The 13238-nt window shown below is 43.3% G+C and overlaps 1 protein-coding gene and 1 pseudogene across 1 annotated transcript in view; both read right to left on the minus strand.

Annotated features, from left to right (window-relative positions):
• The window catches only part of Abca1 (ATP binding cassette subfamily A member 1), a 136541-nt gene that overhangs the window by 37815 nt on the left and 85488 nt on the right, over nt 1-13238 (minus strand). The window contains exons 11-19 of the mRNA XM_033759198.1: nt 12075-12272; nt 11166-11371; nt 10376-10552; nt 8728-8950; nt 6830-7051; nt 5545-5749; nt 4349-4462; nt 2204-2375; nt 994-1125 (exon numbers count right to left, since the gene is read on the minus strand). Of these exons, the coding sequence (XP_033615089.1) occupies nt 994-1125; nt 2204-2375; nt 4349-4462; nt 5545-5749; nt 6830-7051; nt 8728-8950; nt 10376-10552; nt 11166-11371; nt 12075-12272 (1649 nt within the window). The remainder of the gene's footprint in view (nt 1-993; nt 1126-2203; nt 2376-4348; nt 4463-5544; nt 5750-6829; nt 7052-8727; nt 8951-10375; nt 10553-11165; nt 11372-12074; nt 12273-13238) is intronic.
• LOC117284383 lies at nt 10683-10894 on the minus strand (annotated as a pseudogene).

Raw genomic sequence — 13238 nt, forward strand, 5'->3', positions numbered from 1 at the left:
GCAGGAAGCATGGGACATAGTGCCTCCTGGCCCAGAACATAAGAGAAGGGGCACATCTTTCTGTTCCCCCACCCCACCACTCCTGCCTTTAAAAAACAACAACAGAACTTAATCAATTTCTTTTTTTCTTTTTCCCTGTACTGGGGATCGAACTCAGGACCTTGGGCTTATGAGGCAGGCACGATGCCACTGAGTTAAACCCTCAGCCCAACTTTATCAATTCCTAAAAAATAAATGGTAGGATTCAAGTAAGAACCACAATGAGCAACAACATGAGCTGCTCAGGAAATAAAAACGGAAATGTAACAGATCATTTTCATCCTATTCCCAGCAAGCCTGGTCACCAGGCAACAAGTGGTTGAAACTTTAAATTTCAGATCCTCAAAGGGCTCACTCCAAAGTCCTATCTGCTGAGCACAAACCTGGAGCAGCCTCCTTAAAGCAAACTGGACCTCAGGCTCAGAGAAGGGGAAAACCCCAGGGAGGCCAGGAGCCCCAGGTGCTTACTTTAGATAAAAGGAAATTGGGGCCCACAAGAAAGAAAGGCATTGATTTCCCCATGTCACAGAGCTCAAGTCTTTCACTGCTCCTCCTTTCTCTTGGGGGTCCTCTCTGCATTTAAGACAATCTCAGTGGGAGGATATGTGGTGAGCAGGGAACACAGGGCCATCACACCATGTCCCCTGAGGCCCTCCCAGGTCTGGGGGGTACTACACCAGGTCTGAGGGCAGAGAACAGCGGGGTCCTCTAAAACAAGGAGAGCACTGTTTTCCAATCTGTAATAGCCAGCTGAGCTGGTCTAACCTCTCCCATCCTACAGTTCACCTCCCACTCTCCCCAAAATCAAAGAACAATCATGTTTCAAGGTGTCCAGGGAGGTAAGATCCACCACCCCTAAAAGAGGTAAAATGCTTAAATTCCACTTTATCCATAACTCCACGATTCCCACATCCAAAAAAAGGCTGCTCTTCTTCATGTGCTGCTGGTACTCACATGTCAAACAGTACATTATGCTGGGGACAGACCCCCAGGTTCTGCCGGATGGTGCTCAACTCCGAGCGAATGTCTTTCCCGAGGATATAGGCGGTGCCCGAGGTGGGAGGGAACAACCCAGTCAGGATTGACCTGAGGACAAAATTAACAAGTGCAGAAGTCAGGGGTGCAGAGCCAGGGAGGGGAGAGCACAGGATACCAGCCCCCGCCCTGATTCCTTCACAAAGGACTCTAACAGAGGCCCCCCACAAGACAAGTCTTGTTTTAGCCAATAACTAGGATTCAGCCAAAGTGTTGGACATGGCAATTGTAGTCTGAGCATCTGAAAAATAAAACTTCCAATATGCAGTGAAAAGTGCACTTTAAAGCATGTATTTTGTAAGTCTATCCAATGAAAAATGACCAAAGCAGAATGAATTATTCAAATATAAATATGTTTGTATTAGACGGTATGGGCTTTTAGTGTGATTAAAAAATACCCAGCATTCCACTGCCTGCCTCGCAAGTGCAAGGACTCAAGATCAATCCCCTGTACCAAAAAAATAAATAAAATAAAATAAAAAATAAAAAATACCCAGCAATGTTCATAATATATTGATTTTATGTTTTCAAATAAATAAAAGAAAATAATGTCACTCCTGAAGATCTACCCTCTGGAGTGGCTAAGAGACCATACTTTTGAAAGCTACTAAGGCTAACTCTGTTGTTTTATGTCACTTGCTCCCTTCTGAAGCTGCCAAGCATAAGATCCTCACAGGTCCCAGGGAGGGCAAGTGGAGCCAGATGTCCAGGTGCTTTTCACATCTGCCAGAGACAATACAAAGTTCCTGCAAGTGGCCATCTCCCTGCAGTACAACTAATCTTTTTTTCCTTCCAGATTCTTGCTTCACAGTTCTGATCAAACCAGCCCTACAGAGTACCCTTTCTCAGAGCTGTGATGGCCTCGTGTTCTAAGAACACTGCAGAAGTCTGAGAAGTACAAAGAGCAATCAGTAAAAGTGCCCAGCTTCTTTTAGCAAAACACCTAGCAAAAACTAGCACTTGGAACACATGCCAGGACCAGAGGCTGCGTCTATACCTCTATACCATTGCCTCCTCGTGTGCTCCACTTTGGCCTCAGGGGCCAACTCTATTTCCTTAAGTATAAATTCCTAAGTATGCGGAGAGCCTCCCTGTGGTAGATTCTGTGAGGTCCACACCCTCTTCTTACATGGTAGTTGTCTTTCCTGCTCCATTGTGGCCTAGGAAGGAGGTGATCTGTCCTTCATAAAAATTCAGTGCCAGGCCATCCACAGCCACTTTCATGCCATCTCGATAAACCTTCACCAGGTTCTGAATAGACACACCCAGCTTCAGGTGAGTGGGTTCCTCTTCCATGCAGACTGTGACAAAAGAGAGGAACCAGGGTGAACTCACAGGAAATACTGAGGAGCAAGGTATAAACAAAAGGTGTGCACTTGGACCTTCAGATATGACTTTGCCACTGCACCTTGGTTTTACAGGCAAGGAGAAAGCTATAAATACTTATTTAGGGTCTATTTGGGCACAGGAATTAAATGACAAAAGAGCATTTAAGTCAAATGAAGAAGTGAAAAACAAGATATAAGATACTACCTTTTAGGGCTGGGGATTTAGCTCAGCGGTTCGGTGGCCTGCCTTGCAAGCACAAGGACCCGAGTTCAATCCCCGGTACCAAAAAAAAAAAGATACTAGCTATTTTTAAAACATGTCTAAAAAATGCCTAGGCACTGTGGTACAACCGAACATGGAATAATGCCCAGCAAGGAAAAGGAAGGACCTGCTGGTATACACCATTTTGATACTCTCGGAGAATTACGTTGAGGGGGAAAACGTGAGTAAGAAAAGTTACCTACTATTTAGTTCCATTCTCACAACACTCTGTCTGGGAAAAGGCAAAACTACAGAAATGGTGAACAGATGAGTGGTTCACCACTGTAAGGGAGTAGGAAAGAAAAGGGGTGGATGTAATTATTAAGCAGTGGCAGGGGAGCTTTTTGGTGAGGGAAAAGTTCTTCATCTCAATGGACTCAGTGGTTACATAAATCTACACATATGATAGACTAATATGAACCTATCTAAATAGACATATAGACACACAGTCCCACACACAGACACACAGACACAGACACACACAGAGACACACACACACACACATGAATGAACACATGTAGCATCTGAAGGAATATGAAGGTCTGTGAAGTGTACCACTGTCAGTTTCACGGTTTTGATACTATGCTATAGTTATACATATATAGTTATACATGGTCTTACCCCTGCAGAAACAAAATAAAGATTTGAAGGAACCCCTTCACACAACTGTTTTTGCAACTTCTTATGAGTCTATAATTATTTCAAAATGAAAAGGCTGGATGGAGTCTTTCTGTTTTGTTTTATATGCCACAAAGTTCAGGGAAAGGTGAATCTAGAGAGCTGCTTGGGGAGGAAACAATGAATTAGATCTTGAAGAGTGAGAAGAGGTTAGAAGGCTGGTGAGCAAGAGAAAAGGTTCTCCTGGCAAAGCGAACAACACAGTCACAGCTACAGAGATGTGGCAGAACACGACATCTGAGAAGCTCTGTGTGATTGAAACAGGACTGAAACAGAAGAGCTGAAACAGCAGGAAGAGGTGAAATGGTAGGCACAAGGGCCCATGCCAAGGAGCAACACACTTTCACCACTAGCGATAAGGGGAAGGGCACAGAATAGAGCAGAAGAAGGATCTATTAACTACTTAGGAAGGAAGCCATATCGAGCACAAAGAAAGACCAGAAAGAAGAACCTTTGCCCAAGTGTGGACATCTCTACCTGCAGTCAGGAGCCAGGAGCGATTTAGGTCTCTGGTCATGAATGACAGGTAAGAACATTAAGAAATAGAGGCTGAGCTCTATAGCATCTGTTTCATGCCAGCCAAGACAAGGCAGGCAGAAGGCCTCATGGTCCTTGTTACTTCTTCATGTTAGTTTGTTAGGAAAGCATGTTAGCATGAGATGTTGGAGGTAAAGGTATAGTGATCAAAAGACACTTTCCAAGAAGCCAAGAAAATAAAGGAAATGGTCCTCAGTGATCGTTAGGATTCCCCATCAAGTCAGTCGCACTGGACACACAGAGCAAGGGAGAATTTGGAAAGTACGACTATATATACTTCCTCTATCTCTAGCGTGGCTTTTTTTTTTTAATTTGTGCATTCTAGGCAGACAGTACAGCTACATTCATTACTGGGATCTTGTATAGCATGGCTTTAAAATCTCCTGAAGTGTGAGAACAGTCATTTATTCTGACAGTCAACAGGGGCAGCAGCACTAAGTTCAGGTGAAGATGGGTCAGCACCACTTACTTTCTGATACCCCCTTCTGGCTGGAACCAAGGTGACTCTTCTCATCACTTTCCTCACCAAACCAGTAGGACTTAGTACAAGGAAAATACCACGGCCTAGGAATTCCATACTGACCTGAAAGCAAAGCACAGATGTGATCACAGCTGCCCACCATCCAGGAATCCCTGAGGTTTCCCAGCCAGATCTATCCTCTCCTTGACATACCCTTTGCAGAAAGAACAGACTGGCATGGACATAAGACAAGAGGGAGCTCCTTTTGTTGAAGCCTACCACGGACAATGTACATTATGCACCTCCCTGAGGCCTGCCAGCGACCCCCTGAAATAGGTACCATCCCCTAACAGATGACCGAGGAGCAAACTTAGGGATAAGCAGCCTACCCAACATCATATAGTCATTAACTGAAGGACTTGAAACGTGAATTCAGGTTTGAGACTGCATATTCATTGCAAGGAAAAATTGAGGGAAGTTCAGGTAGAAGTGATACACATTTCATACATGTCTTCTCAGAGGAGAACCACACAAGGTAAACCAAACAGAGTTAAACCTTACTCTCCTGGAATTAGATCTTATGAAAATTTATCCCAGGGTAGGCTCATCTTTGCCCTGGTCAAGTCAACTTCAAAATGAACTTTTATTGCATAATAATTTGATTCAAATCACAGGCAAGGGCTCAGAGCCAATACACTGTATTATTCATAACCTGTAATGAGGAAACAGAACCTCCCCTAGAGGTGCTCTCCCTGGGGACACAGAATTACAGAACCACATCAACACTGACAGGAATCTCCTGGCTCACTGACCCAGCATAACCCAACTGGGCACACCCCCAAGCACTAACACTTCCTACTCATGACCTCAGGTAAGTCACTTAACTTCCTCAAGTTACGGCTCTCGTTTGAAAACTATAGGTTATACTCTTTATCTCTACGTGTCCTTTGAAACACTAAATGAGCCAAAGTATATAGAATACTGCACAGTGTGTGGCAGACAGTGCTCAAGTAATAAGTGCCACAGTGGTAGTAACATTTATACTTTCAGGATCTGCTCCCTTTTCCTGATTTGTTTGCCATGGGTCTAAAGCTCAAGCCACTTTCAAGAGAGCTCTGTATCCTGGTACAAAGAAAGAAGAGCTCTGCGGTCAGAAATCATCTTTCGCTAGCAGATGCGCAGAGCAGGGTGGAAACTCGGCATACCGGGAAAGACAGCCTCGATGTACCAGGTCATCACTCCGTAGAGGAAGGCGTCAAACAGCATCATGGAGACGGATGTGGTGAGATTGAAGCCACCTGCCTCCACTGGGCTCTCAAAGAGATTGTCCCACTGCACCCCAATGCCCTGCTCCTCAAAAAGGGCAAAGTACTCACAGCCGAAGCCCAAAGCCACAGGAGACAGCACGCTCTGGGAAAAGAAAAGGCAAAAATCATTTATCTATTCCTCTGTCTCATTTTCTGATTACTTCTAATGTCAACTCCACCTGGAGAAATTTGAATTTGTAAAGTAGATCAATCATAGGATATGGAAGTGTTCACCTACAGAGTCCCTTTAGGGGAGTGGGTTCCCCTGCAGCATATAAAATGATTCCATTTATAGCCACTCATTATGCACATGAATTTCAAAAATGCATGCACGACAGTGTGTAAAACTTTTAGAATTTTATGCTGCCTAAGATGCTCCAAGGCTCAGCAATCTCGTCTCCTCTCTGCTTCCCCTGTTGCATACTAACATTAATCAAGGTCTTTTTAGGCTTCCTACTCAACCAGTGAGCATTTATGATCAGAAGAGCCTGTTTGGGGCTGCTGATATCAACAGGGCAAGACTGAGGTATCTGGAGCACTCTATGAGCATCTATTAGCTTTCCTTGTAAGTGACCCAAGGGACAGCTGGAAGTTATGCTTATAGGAGCTCTCACACCCTTAAAAGTCAGACCTGCTCTGTACAAGGGAATGAGACATCCATGGGAGGAATCTGGGGTAAGGAGGGGCATCTGCTCCTCGGTTTGGCTTAATTCAGAAAATATTACTCAGTTGAAACATTGTACTGAGCACAAGGAATACAGGAGTAAAGAACAAGCCACCTTGGAGATTTCATTTCTATCTGCAGCCATGATGTTGTAGTGAGCTTAACGTGGCCAACACAGAAGGGAGATAAAGGACAGAGATAACACCTGTCGACTAAAGCTGTCCCACAATGCCATTTATCCCCAACAAGGTTCAAGGTATAGTCTGATCTTTGGAAAAAAAATCCATTCAATTTAATCCAGCCAGCATTTATCAAAGGGAGTAAAAGTAAATAATTTAATAAGACGTAATATCTGCCGTCAGAAACTTAGAATCTAGAATTGAGGTTCAAGTCCCACCATAAAAAGACTCTCTCATCTAATGTGCTCAAACTGCTGCTCCTATTCATGGGCTGCAGAGGGGAGATCAAACACCTGGGTGTTTGTGACTGCAATGCTGCAGAAGGACCAGAGTTACTCACTGCAAAGATTTTGGTTGTGAAGCCCACGTACTCCTGCCATGCTACACATAGGACGTAGGGCAGGTACAGGGTGAAGTAGATGATGCCCCCACAGGCAGCAGCCAGGTTGGTCCGGGAGAAGAGTGTGCTGATCAGGAAGCACTGCACGATGGTCACCATGGCAAAAATGGTCAGGAAGAGGAACACCACACTGGGGTCACTATAGGGGAGCAGGTTTCCTATCTGGAAAGGAAGAGACCCATGAAATGTGCTGCTCTGACAACCACATGCTCACTTGCATGATCTATGGAAGAAAGTTGGGTTTATTCAACTCAGAAACAATTCAGAGGCATAATACTCTTTAGTTTTCTAATGAGAAAACTGAGGCCAAGAAAAATAACTTAGGATGACTTAGAAAAATAATGGCAAAATTTGGGATAGAACAGAGTCTAGAGCTTTCTATTCTATCTCAATGGACAATTCTGCTCTGTTTCTCAGAGAGGTAAATTTGATTGGTTTCTTGTTTATGAGGAGTATGAATAGTGCCACCAAGAGCTGCATCAGATAACGTCCCACACAACTTTTCTCTCCAGAAGCCAAGGAATATGGCCAGACATCCTTAATTTCCCCCTTGAAAACAATGAATTTTTCATTCTCACAATCACCCGGACTCTTGTGAACATTTTGAACTTAGTCTCTATGTGTATTTCAGCAAGCCACCATAGCATGTAGCTGTCTAGGAGCAGCTCTCACACACTGCATGACAGTCACAGGGCTCAGTCTCTTACAGTCAGACATCTGAGCACGAGGAATGGCTTGTTTTAAACAAGGGCTGCACCAAATCTTCGTTCTTCCATGTTGCTACGTGCCCTAGTTAAGCCTGCCTTCCTTAGCCTTCTTTCCTTGAGTGGTAAATGAGTCATTTAGTGAGGATGACAAGGTAGCACACAGGATGTGCTTGAAACCGTGATTGGCATCAGTGAGTGCTCCTTTACAACAGGTGATAGCTAGTTTTAAACTGAATGTTAGTTCTTACCCCTTTGTAACCTCCCCCAAAGCATTTATTTTTACATGATGCACACCTTTACACAAAATAATTTGGGGAAAATAATTGGAAAGTACATTATCAAATGGGGCAAACACAGAACTTCATGGCTTTGAGCCCATTTTAAGGGAGGGCTTATAACTGGCAGCCAGTAAACTGACTCTATGTGTCTGCATGTCAGGGTGTGTCACAGTTAGAGAGTTGCCTGGCCTGGAGCACACCCTTTCCAGGGCAGCCCACTTTCGATATCTGAGGGTCTGGGGTAGGGAGGCCTAGGAAAACCAGAAGGAGCTGGGCAATACAGTCAATAAGCAACAACTACAACAAGCTGTATGGTCTCCAGAATGTCCCATGGGCCGGCCATGCACCCCAGGTCTGCTCCTCTGTCTGCTTCACCCTGCACCTCCAACATCCCTCCCATAGGTGTCAATCCCTAATAAATGTGGGTACATTTGGCATGTGGGTACATGCCAAACTCTTCCTCAGCCTCTGTTCCCAGGTAACTTCACCTGCAATGATGTATGTCCTCCATCTGATGAGTGTTTTTTAGCAGCTTGGGAAGAATCATAGCCCAATACATCTGAAGAAAGGAACAGCTACATTGTCATGTAAATAGTGTGACACAGTTACAAGTATGCTTATCTGGAAAGTATGAGCCCTGGATTCTAATCCTCCTTAGTTACCAACTAGTTGGGTTCATGCTGGACAAGTCACTCTCTGGCCCTCACTTTCCCCAATTCTACAATTCTAAAAGGACACGACATGTAAGGCCCCTTCTTTTCCAGAGTTGTGGCTTTTTTTCTTTTCCTCTCTTGGCTACTATTAGGCTCTTCAGGAATTCCCTGGCACAGAAGAGCAAGTGTAGTGGCCTTACCTTCATGATAACCACCAGCAGGCCAGCGCTCACAAGCAAAGGAATGAGGCTGCTGATGAACCAGCTGAACCAGAGGATGCTGTTGTCCAGGCCCATGATCCGCATGGTCTCCTTCAGCCGTGTCTCCTTTTCATACACGATACCCTTGATGATCACGGCCACAGAGTAAATCCAGGACAGAGTCATGAAGAGGGGCAGTGACCGGCTCATTACCCTCAGGAAGCTGGAGGTCCCAAAGAAAGGCAGAGGAAGAAAGAAAGACACTGTAAGCCAGGTTCTTGGGCCAAGTCCTTTGAGCCTGCATGCCAGAGGAAGCTCTACATTTGGGCCACTAATGGCAGGCCTTTGGGACTCAAAATCCACAGGTTTCCAAGTGCTTCATAAGCAGTCTGACACAGAGATAAAAGCTAAACTCATAAAGTGCTGCCAAGCAAAATGTCTTTGAGGGACTGCTTTAGTACCTAGGTAACTGTGAAATGACACTAAGATAAAGCTAAAGGAGGTTTACATTAAGGTACTAAAAACTAAAGTTAAAAAACATTGAAGTCAGTCTCTTACAATCAGTATCTCCAAAGTCATCCCCGGTTGATTTGCTCAGTTTTAATTCTTATTGTATGCAGAAACACACTTCAGGTCATGCTTCTCAGTAATACCTCAGGTTCCAAATTTGCATAGGAAATGTAGCTTTGCAACAAAAGTGGGACTTGGACTTTGGACTGGAAAGTTGAGGCTTAAATCCCAGTTTTACCATTTTTGTACTTACTACATGACAACAGGCAAAGGCTCTTAGTGCCTCTGAACTCCAGGACCCTGATCTTAAGGGATCCTTTCTGAAGTAAATTTTGGCTTAGGAGTCTTCAGAAAAGTCTTCCTTTGGAAAATTCTGGCTAATAATTTTGAAGATAAAAAACAATTATCTGTTGACCTGGAAAAAACTAGACTTGGCCATACAAGGAAATAGTTGTTCAGCATAAAATGGAGCAAATACAAAGAGAGAAGAAGCACTGCTCTTTCCATGCACATGTGTGTGCATGAACACACACACACACACACACACACACACACACACACACACACACCACGTTGGAAGAAGACACAAACATATTTGAGGTGTTTGCAGTAACTACACTTCTGCCCATTTGTCCTAACAAGAAACCTAACAAGGTCCAAAAACACTGTTCCCACAATTAGAATTCAGTAGCTTAGTGACAAAGAATTAAAAGATTATCTGAAAAAAATCTAAGATAAAGAAATTTTGTTCAGTTTACCTTTGGCTTAACAACCACTTAGAGGAAGTGAAAAATCGTATAGGAAATATACTTTTATAAGTCTAAGCTATTGTTTCTGAGTTTGGGATTATGTACATACACGTAATTGCATGTGTTTGTCAAGACACATTTTGAACTTGCAGATTGGGTAAATTTTGATCGAAAGGGGAGTGTGCAAAATAAAAGTGTTGATAGCCATGGATAAGAAAAAAGGGAGATCACTAGTATGTATATCTGTGTCTGTCTCCAGTGTGACTGAAACTGTGGACCTCCCACATCTGGCACATTATTTTCAGATTATTCATTCATACCCACACACATTCCACCTGGAGGTGTTAAGTGGCTATTTAACTGAAGATGCTGGATTGCTGGTCACTTACACGTCATCAACATAACAGGGGTAGGGCATCTGCTGCACATAGACACCAGTTTTCTTCTCGCTGCCTGTCAGCACCCTGATGACTGCCTGCTCCACCACATCTTGCAAGTAGGTGAAGCCCCCCCAGACATAGCGCATATCCTCAAAGGGGTCAGCCCGGGGACCGGGGTCCCAGTACCTACAAGCAAACCACAGGGGATTAAACATTCCTTGGAACCATAGAATAAAAATTAAAATATCTAATCATCCACAATCCCACAACTCTTTATATCTGTGTCTCACTTTCTAGTCCCAGTTGACATGTGTGCATATTTTAAGTAGAAATGATCTAAATGAACATACTACTTGTTGGTTTGGGGTTTTTTTCTCCACCTCCAGTGGCTAACACTGCATCAAATGGGTATACCAAAATTTACTTAACCATTCCCTTTTAAAGTGGATGTTTGCCCCTTTTCATAAAAATGGATAATGCTGGCACGGAGAACTACACTTGATCTTAGCCAAAAGGCTGAGAAGCGATGGCACAGAGAACTGAAAGGCTTTTCTTTTCTGTTGACTTAATTCCTTGGGATTAATTCTCTTGAATGAAAATGTGAAAGATACTGACATTTTATGAGCTTTGAAATAATAGCTCCCAGCAATGAATATGCCAGTTTCATCAAAACAATGCCACCAATGATTTTTTTGTTGTTGGAATAGTTGTCAATTTATTAGTTCAAATGAAGCATCGCAGCAGAAAAGCCGATCCTGACTTTCCTGAGACTGGGCTGGTGTGGTGGGATTCAACTTACCCATCCTTGATTTTATTTGTCCTCTCCACGTTGTCAATGTCCATTCTGATCTTGTACTTGACGTGACGAGGCAGCTCGACACTGCCAGGGGTGATTCCAGTGAACACAATGCCAGCCCACAACTTCCTCTCATCCAGCAGCTCCATGGACTTGCTGATGAGCCGGACCTCCGTGGGAATGGGCTCCAGCTTGTTGAGGTTGACACACTGATGGAAGAATGACTTTCATGAGAGGTGGCAGGAAGACATGCAGCAGCCAAGACGGACCTTGAGAGGCAAGAGCTACACAACTAATCCTCTCTCTATAAGGTCCGTATAAGGTCATTTACGTGAGGTCTAATCCCTAGAGTAGTTGTATAGTCTTTGCCACAGAATGAATGGATCATCTCAGTTTTAACTGGAATTTAAGAGAAAGGCTGGCAGTATTTACAGATTAAGTTATTTGTATTGACTTTTGTGGAGGGAAAGAAGGAAAAGCAATGATTTTATCTTACTTTCCTCTCTTATTTTTTTGAAATATCGAGTCAGAGTAATCAACTCAGTAAACAGACCAAAAAGACTTTTATTCATCCCTATTAAGTATACAATTTTTAGGATTAAATTTTAAAAATTTAATCCATTCTGAATTTGGTTTTATGAATAATGCCTCTTTAGGAGAATGCTTTGCTGCCATTAAGCATTACGATATCAAAACATAGGAAAACCTGGAAGACAATGGATGTTTATTTCCTCAATCAAGCAACACTGACTGAATACCTTTTCTATACCAATCCCTGTGTTAGGTTTGAGGGATACTGCTACAATGAGATTACACATTACTTCCAAGATTTCCCCACCTCTAATCTTATTGCAACATCTCCAAGAAAAAGCCATAAGCCTTTTCTAAACAATATTCACAATAGATCTTCACCTCCATGAATCGAGATATGGTCTGGATTGCCTGTTGGGTCTCGTTGAAAGCTTCTCTCCAGGTGTACACAGAGCCATTAACCTTCTGGACATCCTTGGGGTGCTTGGCCAGAAAGGCCAGGATGTCTCGGGCTGTCCAGTTCAAGCCATCCAACTGCTGTGCCCAGAAGTGTTCATTGCCTTTGCTGTCCAACAGCATCTGCCATTCCAGTGAGAACGTACAAGTAGTGAACATCAACTGCATCTTGACAAGTACTATGAGATGTACGGATTCTTTCACACATTGTCTCCTTTGGTTCATCTTCATTGAAAACAGTGAGGTACCTGATAGTGCCTTCATTTTATCAGTGGGAAAATACTTTGAAAAAAATGTATGATTTTAACCAAGGCTGGTCGATAACTTTAACAGGAAAGGAGCTGAAACTCAAGGTAAGAAGACCAGTCTGAATTCCCAGTCCAATGCTTTTCACTGTATGAAAGAGCTCAAATTCACAGCACTAACTAAAACAGCAATAATAACATTACTATGGTGAATGTTTTCTATGCTTTACATCTCTCAATTCTATGAGAGTATTACTGTTAATATTTACCATTTTATACATGGAAAAGAAGGGGTTCAGAAAGGTTAAGCCCTTAATAGAAAATCATACAGCTAATAATTAGCAAAGTCAAGATGTGAAACACAAGCCCTAGATGCTACTGCATTTCCCCACTGCACTGCATCACTTTTCTGTGACCCAAGTCTGATGAACCCAAATAAATACCCATCTCAGGCCTGAGCCCACTTTTCTTACTTAGTTTAGGTAAATAATTCTGCTGGTTGCACCAAGTAAAACGCAATCTTTTCCGACACTGAGACATAGGGTACTGACGTAAAGGAAGGAGGCCTATTCTCCACATCTTATCCCCTCACCAGTTCTTCACATGGTTCTTAGACAGAGAAGAGTTAAGTCAGTCTAGTGCTCACGCACAGACCCAGAGGGGCTGGGGCAGAGCCCTGCACAGATGTCCTGCCAGGAAAACAGGACAGTTGCAAACTCAGCAAGAAGGAGACAAATCTGCAACTCTAGTGCCCAACTTCTAGAGGAAACAGGAAGTCCTGGCTCTGCTGAACTGGTTTTCTCCAAGGATTGCAAACTGCTTTTTTTTTTTTTTTTTTTTTTTT

Source organism: Fukomys damarensis, unplaced genomic scaffold, assembly GCF_012274545.1.
Source record: "Fukomys damarensis isolate Sample0158 unplaced genomic scaffold, DMR_v1.0_HiC HiC_scaffold_36, whole genome shotgun sequence".
In the NCBI taxonomy this organism is placed as follows: Eukaryota; Metazoa; Chordata; class Mammalia; order Rodentia; family Bathyergidae; genus Fukomys; species Fukomys damarensis.